The 15,628-nt window shown below is 41.1% G+C and overlaps 1 protein-coding gene across 1 annotated transcript; it reads right to left on the reverse strand.

Annotated features, from left to right (window-relative positions):
• Positions 1-245: 245 nt before the first annotated feature.
• On the reverse strand, positions 246-3,691 carry BHLHE22 (basic helix-loop-helix family member e22). The gene has a single exon (XM_039336638.1). It carries the CDS (start codon positions 3,036-3,038, stop codon positions 2,115-2,117), a length of 924 nt encoding a protein of 307 aa, XP_039192572.1. The 5' UTR covers positions 3,039-3,691; the 3' UTR covers positions 246-2,114.
• Positions 3,692-15,628: the final 11,937 nt, after the last annotated feature.

The following is a 15,628-nucleotide window of genomic DNA, read 5'->3' on the forward strand; positions in this document are numbered from 1 at the left end:
TCCTCGCCTTCTGAGTAGAGTAAGGGTAGTTTGGTGCGTTACTCTTCTTAACGAGTCTGTTGCCTTTTTGCGGGTGTCTGAACAGAGCAAAGAGAATTGCGGGGATGCTTGACTTTTTTCCACTCCTCTTACAAATAAAGGTGGGATGAAGATTTGTTCAAAATATTTTAATAAAAACTATTTTTCTGACATAGATATACATACAACCGACCATACATCACTGCCGTCCTCTTACTGACCTATTTTCATGTAGACCACTCTTTATATGTCCTTGACCTGCCAAGGAGTTTTCAAAGCAGTCGTTTTGCCTATCCAAAGCTGGGAGATCAAATTTGGATTATAGGAAGTAGCTGGAAATACCAAATCTCAAAGATTTCGGGGCAGAAGCACAGAAGATAAAGGTTTTCAGGAGCTGTACTTATTAAGACCTGTATCTATAGACCAGTTCTGTCCAACAACAGTTCATATCCCATTATTTGTCCTAGCCCCAAATCATATTAATGTAAACAGAGTTAGATTTAGGCCCAGGTCTAAATTAAACGTTTCACCCAGTTTAATTCATTGGTATTACTTTTACAGTTGGAAACAAAATTACTTAAATAAAATCTTAGTTACTTATCACAGCCTGTTTGGTTGGCACAGATTAAAAGTTATTTTTCATCTTACAGTGCCAAGTATGCTTAACCAAAGGGGAAAAAAATATTGGAATCAGTGGGGCACCTACAAATAAATGTGGCTACGATTAAGAGGAACACTGGGTTTCATTTAACTGGATCAGTTTAAAATTCATACACTTCAACTTAAATTGTTTTGAACTGTATGAGAAAACAAAACTATAGTATTAATTTTCAAATATATTTTTGAAGTAAACACTCCTTTATTTTTCCAATTTCTATCATTCTGAAGGTAAAATATATGTAACCCTTCTTATAAAACTGAAATGTCTACTTTCACCTAAAATAACTTTTACATTTTTAAAAAAACTAGCTTTATTCCAGAAAAATCAAACACTGCCACATGAAAAGTCTTTGGCATATTCTTGACAAGAACTATTGCCTGTGTCTTATGGTGATAGTAATTAAAACATTTTTTTTGCATGTTGCAAAAAGTTTGTTTATTCACCACAGTCCAGTTCATTCAGCAGTTAAGAAAACACTTCTCCCCTCATTTTTGGACTGAAGCAATTTATTAAAGCTCAATTTATAAATACAGGGATGATGCAACTTAAAAATCCAGATGACCTTTCATAAACCTCAGCAGTTTGGATACATCAAGATTTCTGGTTCGAACATCCTTGGCAAATCAAATATTTTAAACACTTGGCACAAAGTTTAAGTTAATGAGATTTTAAAGAAGCATTTGAAAAGTAAAAAGCACACATAACTTTTAACACAGGATGAACATTGTCATGAAAAGATCACTGAAATAAATATGTGTTCTGGTACACATAGCATTGCAAAGTGAAAAGAAACAAGGTGCACATCTTTAAAAATAATAATAAACCTGCAATACTTCAGCCATGTGAACAGTTTTTACATCTTCTTAAGTAAACACTCTCTGCCAAAACTTTGCTCATTTTCACAGGCTCAAAAGTTCAGAACAAATAAAAATGCAAGGAATTTCAGAGCAATTTTTGCACATATCTAATTTTAGGAAGTCTACGTTTCAAGTTTGCATGTTCTCTGGCTCAGAAGCAATGAAATAAAATAGCATTTTTTAAAACCCCCTTTTAAGTGCCCTTCTTGATTTGTCTGAGTTTACAATCCAGTTTGCTTCCTGCCACCTGTTTCCCTTGCTGAAACCGAGCAATCTTCCAAACCTTGGTTGCCGATAGCAAAAGTTGTCAAAAGTTGGAAGTCTTAAAGAAACGATGTGGCATACAGATTTTCTCCGAATCTTCGAGTTCTCCATGATCACATTTCACCCTCCCCCCCCCATACATCTTTTCGGGGGGGAAATGCGATTGAGTGTGTTAAACTTCTCTGAGGCGTCGGTTGCACTGAACTCCCCACATCATCCCCATGACCATCCCCTTAAAGGCGGCTGCAGCAAAGTCCGGCCAAGGAAGTATTGTGACGAACGATGAAGGGATCGGACAGAAGTTCGTGTCTCTTTTAAGGCTTCTCCGTGCACTGTTTGCAGAGACTGGACGAGACGCTATTGAAAATGGCACATTTCTCCGGGCAAGAGGTGGCGGGCGGCAGGCCGGCATTGAAAGGGTAGCCTGCCGCCGCCTGCTCATAGGCCCCGAGAGCCGGGTGCAAAGCGGCCGCCGCGGCCGCTGCAGCCGCCGCTGAAGAGGGCAGCGAGGCCGCCGAAAGAGCCTGGCCCTGGTTGAGATAAGCGACAAGGCGGCGCATCTCATCGAGGGCCTGCGCCTGCATAAGGATATAGTTCTTGGCCAGGAGAAGCGTGGCGATCTTGGAGAGCTTCCGCACCGAGGGGCTGTGCGCGTAAGGGATGACAGCCCTCAACTCGTCGAGCGCGTCGTTCAGGTCGTGCATGCGCCTCCGCTCGCGGGCGTTGATGTTGAGCCGCAGCGCCTTCTGCTCCTTGGACTTCTTGCCGCCGCCGCTGCCGTGGTGGCTACTGGAGCAGGCGCCGCCCTCCGGCGCCTTGAGTAGGGCGCCCCCAGAGCTGACGACGACTCCGGAGCCGCTACCCCCGCCGGGGCCCCGCAGCAATAACTCGCAGCGCCCGTCGCTGTCGTCGTCCGGGCTTTGCTCGCCGCCGCTGCTCTCGGCCACCGAGCTGCGGCTGGTCGTGGTCTGCCCGTACTTGACGCAGACCGAGCCGCCCAGCGGGTCCCCGGCCACCAGTGCCCCCGCCGCGCTCTCCCTCAGCAGCACCTCGGAGTCGGCCGGCTCGTAGCAGCTGAGAGGCGACGGCGCTTGCCGCGACTCGCGCTGCTGTTGCTGGTGGGCGGCCAGGTCGAGCCCCGGGGGTGAACGAAAGGCAGATTCCATTCTCTTGGCCGAGGCGCTGAGGCTCTTGTGGAACAAGTCTTCGTCTGAAGCCAGGCTTAGCGCCCTCTCCATAGTCCCGACCGGTGGGTTCCCCTCCTCCAACTCCTCCCTCTCCCTCTCCCACGCCCCCTCCCCCGCTCTGGTCCTTCAACGCCCCGGGTCGGGGGCTTGCCTGGGTCGAGATACTCTTTCCCGAGAGCGCGGCTCCTCGTCTTGCCCCTGTCACCTTCTTCTCCCCGCTGTTCCAGTGTCTCGCAGGCAGGCCGCTTTGGCGCGCGTTCTTTCTCTTTCCCTCAGAGTGCGTCTGTCTCGCCCGTCGCCTCGCTTGCTCTCAGCGCTTCTCTCCCAGGACTAAGGCATTGTGAGCCTCCGGCGGGCTCTCGGCACCTTTTCTCTTGCTTGGATTCACCTTCGGGAGATTGCCGGGACCCACCAAGTGAGAGAGAGAGAGAGAGAGAGAGAGAGAGAAGAGAAAAAGAAGAAAAGAGAGCAGGAGCGCTCGCTCTTCGCTCGCTCGCTCGCTCGCTGAAGGCGGTGGCGGCGGCAGCGGCGTCTACTGGTACTCCCGCCGTTGCTGTTGCTGTTGCTGCCGCCACCGCTGCTGCTGCTAACTGCCGCCACCACAGACGGGGGAAGTCTTTTACCTCATTATCTCGCGGAGAAGGTTATTATGAAGAAGCCTCGCCTGTTGGGACAGAGCTTTCTACCCAATCAGGTTAACGTTTTAATTAATAGGATTAAAACGGTAACAAACGAGCCCAGGCGCTAGGCTTGGCCCTGAGTCTGGAGAGTTTGCATTTCACACCGGTCTGGAGGAGGAGGAGGAGAAGACAGGCGGCAGCTCACGCTTTATAAAAGGCTCCTTGCTCCATTATTCTCCCTGCCATCTGTGGGCACAGCTTAACGCATATGTTTGCAAGGCGTTGTGTCCTATTAGGAAGCCAACAACTGCCTTTACAGCCTGACAGGTGTGGCGACTTTCACTCCTCAATGAGCACACTTAAAAGCCCGAGCTGGGGCGAAGGATGCTCTTTCCCTCCTTCAGCAAATTACGGGGCGGGGCAAAGGAGGGAGAAGAAGAAGAAGAAGAAGAAGAAGAAGAAGAAGAAGAAGAAGAAGAAGAAGAAGAAGAAGAAGAAGAAGAAGAAGAAGAAGAAGAAGAAGAAGAAGAAGAAGAAGAAGAAGAAAAAAGCGGAGGGCACACTTCGCCCCGCCACCCATCCACGAAGACTGACTGCGAGTGGACTTCAGTGAAGTTTGTGCCGTCGCCAGACTGACGTTCGGCCGCGCCAACCTTCACGCCCCACTCCGTTCTTTGCGAAGGAGGAGGACCTGCTTGCCTGCTTACGTGCCATTCGACTTCACCTTGGCCTCAACCCATTTATGTCGCTGAGGTTCACTTCAAGCGCGTTTCTCTCGCTTCCTCTTTTGGGCAAGACGCTTCCATCTTTTCCTCGCTCCTCACATCGCCCCCGCCCCCCACATATTCACCCTCCCCCAGAGTCATCACAGTCTCTCTGTTTTCTATATGGAGCGGACGCACAATTAATAGTTAAGCTTTTAATTAATTAATGGGGGAGTGGATCCCCTCCAGCTTCTCCGCCCACAACTTTCACTTTCTAACAAACGAGAACTTGGACGCCAATTTTATTCTAAACTCCTAATTTAGTAGACACCTTCTCACCCTTCAAACCTCAGGCTTTAAGAATTGTAGGACCAATTCTGTCATCTAGCTCGGGAGTTACAGGTGTATTATTAGTGTGGCTTTCTACATAGTTATTTTTAAAGGGTGTGGAACAATAAAGTCTTGGAGCCAACTCTTATGTTTAGTGTGTACCCATCTGATCCCCTCCAAGGAAGACAAACCATTTTTGTTTTTATTTCATGCCCTTTCTTTAAAGGAGGATAGTGGCAGAATTTGCTCTTTTTTTCCCCTCACATTTTTATGACATCATTGAAGAATATTTCTAATGCTTTCACCAGATCTTATGTGATAGAATAACCAAAGATTATGAGATGTTCAATTTGTCTGGTTTCATTTAAAAAAAAATCCTTTAATTGTGTCTTTCTCAGTTGGCCTCAGGTGTTGGACTCTTTTCATTACATTTTGCTCTAATGTGATGAAATTCTAATTCTCTCCTTACCATATGGTTAAATTTCCCCACTGAGAATTAGTTGAAAAAGAAGAAATAATCTATTAATCTCTATAATAGATTCACAAATGAGGTTTGCCACAGAACCTCGCCTTTGAATGGCAGCATCAGAACAGTTGGGTGTCTTGTTTCAGCAAAGAACCGGAGCAGGCGACAGCCGACTCTGTCTGGATTTTTCACCTGGAAGAGAAGCCAAGCGCCAACAAAACCTCCCTCGCTTGCAACAACTGAGGAGAGAACTTTCTCTCTAGCTCAGACTCCGTGGACATGGGAGTCGCTACTGAAGCCTTACCCTGAATAAGGAACAAGATAAACCTATCAAAAAGCCTTCTGCCTTTCTTGTAGCGCTAAATCCCACTCATGTTAAGGCACTGGCCCCGATTCCAATTCTGCTGTCTCCGTCCATTGGAGTTTCTTAGAAAACCACTCCATTTTCACTAGGATCCTAAAACTGAGATTTTGCTCCCTGCACCCAAACCATCCCAACACGTAGGCAGGATCGCGCTTTTCTTCTGTAACTGGATTTGGGTAGAGGAGCACTGTGCTGGGGAACCACCTCTGAAAAGAGGGGCGTTTGCTCAATTTCAGTAGAGGTTTTCTTGTAGGAAATAGTAAAGGAGCTCAGTGATTGGGGCTGATTCACTTTTTGGGCAGGTGGATCTGCCCAAATGGAAAGGGCAAGGACTTGTCTTAAATAATGGGATTTGCAGGAGGTGGTGTCTCCAGGATTCTCCCTATTGGTCCATCCCCTAAGCTAGTCACTGACTTCCTCCTCAAACACACAGAATTCCCCCTCCCTCCCTCAATTTGTCCGACTCTGTCTCCTCATCCCCGACAGCCATCTCTCTGTTTGGCAATATTCCCTCGTCCTCCCTCGCATCAAACGTTCAAGTTTTCTCGAAACTTCTCTCTTCAATCCACCTCCAGAAACATGGTATGGTCCTCAATTCATCATCATCACCATTATTATTTTGCCTAAGATATGTCGTTTCCACGGTCGGTCGCAGTGTTTCTGTTGTAGCCTCTGGAGAATGGAAGCTGTTTAATAGTCGCCACCAACTTTAGTTTGGAAGTCGGTAGAATTTATAGATGGTTTAAATGCGGGGCTTTTAAAAAATACCCGAGGAATGGTCTTTGTGGTTTATGCAGTCGTAAACTTTTGCTGATTGCTTCTGGGAAGTTGTCAGGCTTTTAAAACTACGTTTCTCTTATGGTGCAATGAAAACACATCTGCCCAACGTCTCGTTACCTGGTTTAATGGAAACGCAGCCCCGTGTCACTGCCGAAGTCAAATGCCCACTTTTTCATTGCCTCGACTGCGAGCAACAGAGTCTTTAGGGTGAACAAGGGAAGCATCTAACAAATCAAGCAACTTGATCATTATGTCGAAGAAATGTAAACTGCCGGTGAACTTTCCTAGACTGCGGGGTGGTACTTCAATTTGCAACTTTGGCAGGCGAAGCTGAGAGAATTATGTAGCATTACAAAAGCAGGAAATTCAAGTCAAGACTTGCAAAGTATCTCCCTAGTCAGGCTCTGGTCTGCCCTGACGTTAGGAATGGCTAAAAGGAAGCCACAAGGGTTGGGGATGGGGTAGGTGGGGAGGCCGACCTTCACAGATTTACAGGCAGCATTTAGGCTGCAATCCTTTCAATATTAACAGGCCTCAATATGGTATGTCACTAAAAGAGCATCTGATTAGTGAAAGATGGGAATCCCAAATGGTGTTTAAAATAGGTCTCTTGCCATCTACTTCAGACTACCTACATATTGGAAGCACCTTTTGTTTGTTTATTCTAGAAACTAATTCAGCTAATTCATAATTGTGCAGTTTTTTTCTTTATGAAGGTAAAACTACTTCTATTTATGAAAAAGGTCATCAGTATGTCATTGCACTCACAATATGGATTCCCAATCCCCTCAGATATTATATCTGCCAAAGAATAAGGTTTGCCCCTTTACCCACAAGTCAACAGAACAATAAGATAGCACATAATATTTGTCAATATGTGTATCAGTCTCCTGCAGGTTAGTCCAGTGAAAAAGTTCATACCATAAATTCTTAACTAGAAAGAAAGAAAGCAAGAAAGAAAGAAAGAAAGAAAGAAAGAAAGAAAGAAAGAAAGAAAAGAAAAGAAATAAATTTCTTTTTTAAATCAAGAGGCATTATTTATTTTATTTTGGTAGCTTTGAGCTAGTCTTAACTTCTGGTTCTGGGCTAGTTCCTGAAGTTTTGTTGGCAAGATTTTCAGATAGTGGCTTGCCATTTTCTTCTTTATAGAGCAGAGAGAGAGAGAGAGAGAGAGAGGGAGGGAGGGAGAGGGGGGGGGGGAGATTGGCCAAAGGTCACCCAGTTGGCCTCATGCCTAAAGTGGGACTTGAACTCATGATCTCTAGATTTACTGCAGTTAAGTGACATTCCAGAAACACTTCATAACAGTTCAATAGATTATTGATTCAACTGTCTACAGATAACCAAGTATTTTAAAATAACAACAAAAACCCAAAACATTACCACATATTACCAATAGTCCAAAACTCACCTTTCTCCTCTATACAATCTTGCATGAATGTATGATTAATTGTAGTACAATAGCATAGCATATTTTATAAAGATTAAAGAGCTTCACAGCAACAAAAGCTTCACATAATTTGGGAAATGTTCTTAATTTCTTTGACACATCACAACACTTAACAAAATCGATAATAGATTCAGGCTTTTCTCTTCTTTTTCTAAGAGAAATTTATTTCATCTGGTGATTATCTGACCTAATAATCTCAATTCCTTTTCTCAACAGTTTAAATGAAATGTGGCATTCCTAGTTTAATCACATTTACTTGGAAGATGCACCACTGATGTCTGAACAAAATTAGCATACCTAAAACTAGCATGATCTCCAGTCTTATATCCAAGTATAGTTAAGGTTGGAGCCTTTGATATCTAAATCTGTGAGTTTATTGAGCCGGGCTTTAAGTACATTTAACTTAAATTGAATTTAAATTTAATTTCTGTTTTCAATCAGATGCACCTTAATCTCCTTCTTCCTGCAGATTATGTTTACTACATACCTGGGGATCAAAAGTCTGTTGGGATTAATACTGAGCTCCTCTACCCATTTTCTTGGGAAGAATTCATTTTGCACATCTGAATCAATAGGCTTAGGATCTGGATCCACCTTTCATAGAAGCCAAAGAAGCAAGCACATTGACATTGAGAGTAATTGAAATCCTATTGCTTTCCAGGCAGCTTAACTACAGTAAGGTCTAGAATTGGATTGGGGCCAGAAACAAAGGTCCTTTTGCCTGCTTACACAGAGGGGGAGGCAGCAGGGAGAAAAAAATAAACCTTCAAGCAACCCACCCCCATCAACTTTTGGTCCCACCTCCATCAACTTAGTCTGCCTTCAGTGGAGCCCATAGCCAAATGCTACTTGGGAGTGGCCCGCAAGGTCAGCGGTGAAAGCTGATGATTAAGCTCATCAGCATTCTTTCCCCTGAGAAAGAGGATACAAGAATTAGAAGCAAAGGTCTTCACAGCAGAGCGCGGAGAATTCAAAGTAGGGCAGTGAGAAAATGACAGAAAGCGCCAAATGAACGTTAGGGCGCACTTTAATGCCCGTTTCCCTTTCTCTCACGTTGCCTCGTCAGGATTGCTTTCCGTCATATTGACGCGCGTTTCAAATAGAATACAAAGTAACGGCCTTTGCTCATCCACGCCTGTGAGAAGTAGAAGAGAAGTTGCGAAGGGCGACGGGGAAATTCACCACAGGAAAGGGCGAGCCCAAAAATTGTGTGGCTAAGGGATTCCTTTTTAATGCCCCTCTAAGTGGATTACGTTAATATGATCCTGGAGATCTGATCCCGCAATTGAAACCAACCTCCCCTTAGTCAAGCTTCAAAAGCACGGTGTCAATATGGGAAAGAGAGATTCGACGGCAGAACAATTCTCATGCAGATAGAAAAACAAAGTTTTAGAAGCCAGACACTTTTTGTGGGGGGTAAAAGCATTTCAGCAGTGAGTCCACCAAGAATTCAAAAATGACTCTCTGGCTTTAAACTGTTCGCCCCCCCCGCCCCCATCGAGTACGAAGCCGCACCCAAAAAGGGTGTGAGCCTATAAAGTCATCTAGAAACAAGATCCGCTGAAAAGTTTACTGTCTTGATGTCCCTTTCAGAAGCAGTGTGATTCCGGTTGGCTTCCAGATCTGATGAAAAGTCTCATGGCTCCCTTTGTGCGCCGGAATATACGGGACAAAGCGATGTAAACAACCTGTCAGAGATCAGGAAAGTAAGAACCGGCAGACAGGACGAATTTTTTTTTCATCTTCTCACTGTTGTCAGACGTCATTTAGATACAACTTCTGCCCTTCCTTTAAAAAGCAATGATGAATAAAAGAATCAAATTTAAGGATATTCTGCAGATCACTCATATACAAAAATACACTAATTCGGATAGAAATTCACAATAGGTGAAGTCCTCTAATGACTATATTTGATATCTATATTTGACAAGGACTTATAAATGGAATGTCTCACAAAATGGTTTTTTGGGCTCTCCTTTACCTTTTCATCTTCTGTCTTATGTTTATTGTACTAATATATATACAGAGTAAGGTATGTATTGTCCATGTGTTGGTAAACATAAAAGAAGGTCTTGATTCAATAACATGCATTTCTATAAGAAGACACTGAATTATGCTCTATCAATCAATCATTTGTAAGTGGATACACACCTCATTCACACACAGACACATAAACATCCAGAAGATAATACACAATAGAAATAACATACTGCTGCGTTAAAAAAAAAACATTTAAAGATTATGTGCTTATTTTTAGTCTACTATCCCTACTGTTAAATGCAGAAACGAGTACCTTTCAACTCGCATTAAAATTATGCAGCAGCATTTTTTCTTTTTAAAATGTCTGAGAGAAAGAAACTTGTGTGTCGGAAGTGCCTAGAGTCTTTTCTTATAAGTACCACCAGCCTACAATTTAAAATCCACAGCTCCATCTCCTGGAAAAATGAGAGAATAGTTTCATTTAAAGGGGGAAATATATTCTGAGACTCTCTAATAAAGTTCATTTACTGATCTTTTTGTACAGAGTTTCATTTTGTTTCAAATTTTAAAATGTTGTATTTCTTAAGTCATAGAGACTTTTCCCACCTGCACCAAACTATGCCCAAACATACACTGGTAACTTTTTCCTGCCATATCCCCACAATTTTGCCTACATCTCATCTACAGCCTATGAACGAAGGAATATGTTCCCACTATTTCCAAATGTACAGTTTTTTTAAAAAAATGAGCAATTAAAATACTTTTTATTTTACTTTTATTTTATTTATTTAAATATAAAAGAAAAATGGCATCAGTCTAGACTTGCAATTTTGGATTGATGATGCCCCTTAATTTTACTTATGAACTGGTAATAGAAACACTGACCAATATTAATTCCTCATGGTTAAAATTAATGCTGTGATTAAAAAATACTGAGCTTTTTAAAAATATCTTTTATAATATGTTCTTATTTCTTTTCTTTATTTTTATTTATAAGGAAGCAATTAAGAAATAGCCCTAATTTGTCCTCAGTTATACAAATGCCATTTATTTCAACAGTGATCAAGGATAGCTAAAAGTTGTCTACAACCTGTTAGGCTTTGTCACCCATTACTTTGGAGGGAAGTAAAGTGACTGGCAGTTACTATCAATAGAAGAAAGGAGACTGGGTAGAGACTGACAGTAGAAACACCAACTCCCATGCCAGTTGAATATGATTTTTGGCAGTTTCAAGGACATTTGGATGGCACTTCACCACAGTGGTACATCAGGGCTGTATCTCCTGATTCTCCTAAAACAGCCTTCTGCAAAAGATGTCAATACCCAACATTCTCAGATGTTGCTATGAAAGTTGAGAATTCTGGGAGTTGAGGATCGTATCTCTCAAGAATGAAAAAAATCAGAAGGGATCTATATAGCATCTTTTCCAACTAACAAATGCTATTAAAAGGCACAAGGTTTTGTCAGCTGCACTTCACTTCATGCTATATGCATAAAATAGCTAAACTGAGATAGGATTTAAGTTGGGGGGAGGTGGGCAGGGTAAGGGAAGAGGAAAATAGGTTGGTAATGCAGATACAGGTTACCTGTGAGACAGATCACAAGTGCTTTTCCAATCAACTATGATAATGTGTAAAAACTCTTTATATTCACATTAGTGTTGCTTGAAAACGTATACACTCAAATTCAATAATTTCTCACTTAATGGTGTTTTTAAAGTCACTCTTTTCCAAAACAGACACTTTGAGGATTTCCAGAGTGTCCTCTGAGGTTAAAGTGTTTTTCCCTGGTTTGAGCCCTAATGCTAAACTTGCATTTATTAATTCTTTTTCATAAAGTTTCTCTAGTTTTCCTTTTGTGGAATCCAGAGGGACATCCTATAGGACTGTCCCACCCCACCCATCCTGGCAGAGGAGGCCTGCTGTGGATCCCGTCAGTCAAGGAGTTCTAGCTGGTGAGGACCAGGAGAAGAGCCTTCTCTGCTGTTGCCCCGGCCCTTTGGAACATCTTAGCTCCTGAGGTGAGATTGGCCCCCATGATCCTGATCTTCTGCAAGAGCCTAAAGCTCTGGCTCTACCAGATGGTTTGGGGTCTAATGGGGGAGTTACCACACTGGAGGTGATTGATTGACTAATAACAGCTCCCACCTGTACATTTTACTCCTTTCCTCACCATCATTTAGTCTTAGTTATAATCTGTATTTTCACTGTGATTTTGCATTGCACAGTCAGCCATATGTTCAGACTGGATTTGGCATTTTGCTTGCCTATCTAATCCTTCCCAAGGACTTGGGATAGGCAGATGTGGATACTTGGTGGTGCTAGAGATATGTATGTAAGCTGTTTCAAGAAAAGCTATCTTTTGCAATTGATTGATGTTGAATTTGTCAGTACTGGTGGTGTTCAAGTAGTGCTCTAATTGTTTTGGGACTGCACCCAACGAACCTATTACTACTGGCAATATATGGGAATATACACACACACACACACACACACACACACACACACACACACACACACGTATGGCTTTGAGTATGTAAGATGCCCAGAGTTGCCTTGCAGCTAGATGGGCAACAAACACATTTAACAACTAAACAAATAAAAAATAAATTGTCAGCAAATGATGGCATATATCACTTTGGTGGAAGACCGTGCGATGATACTCTAAGCTTGTGCCCATACATATTGGGATGGTGCTGCTAGTATATACATGGGGGCAAGGTACACATCTGGGTTTGTTATGGGGGCTTATTTCCCATGTTGGTCTCATTGTCCTACTAATTCTTGTTGCTTGTGAGAGTCTATTTCAGGTTGGGTGGCTGCTTATATGCAAATATGGGCCCAACACCCTAAGCCTGAAAAAATACAATGTCTTTGCCCAGTATCTTGTGTAGATCATTAATAATGGCTTAAAGTGGGACCATTATGTGACAATCATTACGTGACAACCATTGGTGTTATGTTATTTTGTTGCTGTGGTTTGTTCTTTTAATCATTACTTCCTGGGAATTGAGGTAAATATACTAATTAGTCTATTGATCTTGTTAGATTGGTAGTTCAGTCTCCTGAATATCTGGTTTAATTCCATCACTTGACATCTCTGTCAAATGGGTCAAAACAGTAGATGATAGATTTGATGGTCTGTTCTAGGTGGAAGCTTACCTTGTAGTGCTAATAGAGATTCATTTCCATGGGTCCAGATGATGCAAATGTCATAAATGAATCTCAAGTAAAAGAGAGAGGATCAGAGAATTATTGCTGACATATTTAGTCCCAGCAATCAGCCTGGGGACATAGCTGAATGAGGATGAACTATGTAATCAGGCATAGTATTACACTGTAATCATGTAAACATATACATATATAAGTAACTACATTTTTAAAAGTCCTATCGAAGAAGAACCAATAATAAAATGTTATAGTGTCCCAAACCTAGGCAATCAGCATTCCATGACTGGTGAACAAGTTATTTATTGTGATATATTACCTTTTGAGATTTTCCTTAGAAATCATTCTTTTTAAATTCCTACCATTCTCCTCCAAGCCCTTATGTGTGTGCATGTGTATTTGTGTACGGTGTTTTTTATTTATCTAGGGATCAGAACCTACCTTTGATTTTGGGAATAAAATATACAGTAATATCAAGTGACATCCACACTTTCATGAAATATCAGAGAGATTCTTAGGCTTTCAAGTTAGAATCATTTATAAACTCTGTAAAATTATTTTACATGTTTAATAATTTGCCAACAACATTTTATTTAAAATGTGATAAAAGAAACAGAGTTGTCTCAGAATCACTGTTCACTATATTCAAAACATAAATAGAATTTTCTTGGAAATGTTACTATTTTTAGGAAAATAAAATTAGCTATATTTTTTTCTCTTGTCACCTCCTAATCCTAATGACTTATTAAATAATGCAAACAAATGTATAGAATCTCTGATTATTTTATTAAATATGTATTAGAATATTTTAATACATCACATGTATATATTTCTCCAGAGAGCTGATTTTCAGCTTTACTTTTCAAGAAGTGTTGTCAGCAACTCAGGAAATGTAAAATGCTTCCGTCTAGTTAGACTCTGGGTCCTATGTAACTTTTATTATCATTGTAAAAATAATTTATTGAAAATCTTAAACTTTGTCTGACTCAACTAACTTTTGACTTAAGTGTATGTGCTTTCACTTATGGCAATGGACTGTGGTGAATTCTTTCTCCTTCCTTTTCCCAGAATTAGATTTTGCAGTTTATAGCACATACTTTGAAAGCAAGAGAATATTTTTTTTCTCTGAAGGACATAAGCAAGTAAGCATCAGGGAAAAAAAAAATCTTAATCTTACAGCAAACTTCCCCAACTTCATTCTTTCCAGGTATGACATTATGTCTAGCCAGCATGGTCAAATTAGAAAGTTCCATCCTAACATATATCATATCGTATTTGGTTGATAGCAATAGTGTTTTCCTTGTGTCTTTTTTAGCACTTTCAAGTCATCCTCATTCAATTTCACAAAAATTAAATCCATTTTAAAATTGTTTTTTTTTTTTTTTAGAATAAGGTGAGTGTTGGCGAACTGTTTATGTGTTGCATGTAGGGAAAGATGTGTGTGGAGAGTTACATTAAATGTTCTACTTTTTATCTGATCACTGCTTCTCCAGTTGTCTGCAACCTTTCTGGCTTCAATCATAAGTTCAGTCAGGTTTAATCATAACAAAAGACATAAAGACAGAATATATCTTATTATTTTTTAAAACAAAACATTCAGAGAACACAACAAATAAGAAAAGAAGAAATAGTGATGAACTTTTGGGTTGGAGGGCTGTAAACTACTTTTTTGGGGGGTGGGTGTCTGTGTCCTGATGGTTGACATCTTCAGAACAACAGAATAACAGAGTTGTCAAGGACCTTGAAGGTCTTCTAGTCCAACCCCCTGCAAAAGCAGAAAGCCTTTTATCATTCCAGACAAGTGGTTGTCCAGTCTCTTCTTAAAAGCTTTCAGTGATGGAGCACCTGAAGACAAGCCGTTCTACTGGTTAATTGTTCTCACTATAAAGAAATTTCTCCTTAGTTCTAGGTTGCTTCTCCCTTTGATTAGTTTCTATCTACTGTTTCTTGTCTTGCCTCCAGGTGCTTTGGAAAATAACTTGACTCCTTCTTTGTGGCAGCTCCTCAGATATTGGCATACTGTTAATATGTCACCCCTAGTCCTTCTTTTCACTTGACTAGACAAACCAATTCCTGCAGCTGTTCTTCATATGTTTTAGCCTTCAGTCCCCTAATTATCTTTGTTGCTTTATTCTGCACTCTTTCCAGAGTCCCTACATTTTTTTATAATATGGTGTCCAAAAGAGGATGCAGTATTTGATTCATTGACACTTTCCCCTTCATTTCACATATATAGTTTACATTTATTAGTATATCTTTTTCATCAGACTCAATAAAGCTAATCAGAAGTTTAATTTTCTTTCTTACAAATTATCTTACTGTATAGTTCATAATAATTAGGAAGGTTTTCAGTAAATGAAACTAAATTATTTTTGAATTCCCCCCCCCCACACTTGACTACTGGACAGCTGTTGGGGCATCTGGCTAGTCACACATACTCAGAAGCTTAATTGAAATCCTTACCTAGAATTAAATTGAAACTAACTGCTTGTGATTTGAAATGTATCTCTGTATTTAGACATGACAAAAAATTAAAACATCTAGAGCCAATTTGTTCAAATGTTGATCTTTTGAATGTGTGGGATTTCACTTTTTACAATTCTGAGTTAAAGAACTATTTTGGAATTGAGGATCCAACATATCGAGAGAGCAGTAGTTTGGACAACCTGCTGTAGACTAACATTTTTACAATAAAAACTACGGAGAAAAAAGCAGGACAGGTTTGAGATGAGGATAGCTTTATTAAACGATATTCATCCAACGCATGCATATGTTACAAG

This window comes from Crotalus tigris, unplaced genomic scaffold, assembly GCF_016545835.1.
Source record: "Crotalus tigris isolate CLP2741 ecotype Arizona unplaced genomic scaffold, ASM1654583v1 scf7180000017546.9332058, whole genome shotgun sequence".
NCBI classification, from domain to species: domain Eukaryota; kingdom Metazoa; phylum Chordata; class Lepidosauria; order Squamata; family Viperidae; genus Crotalus; species Crotalus tigris.

Coding starts and splice junctions, on each gene's coding strand:
- BHLHE22 (XM_039336638.1), bottom strand. CDS start 3,038: ATGGAGAGGGCGCTAAGCCTGGCTTCAGACGAAGACTTGTTCCACAAG.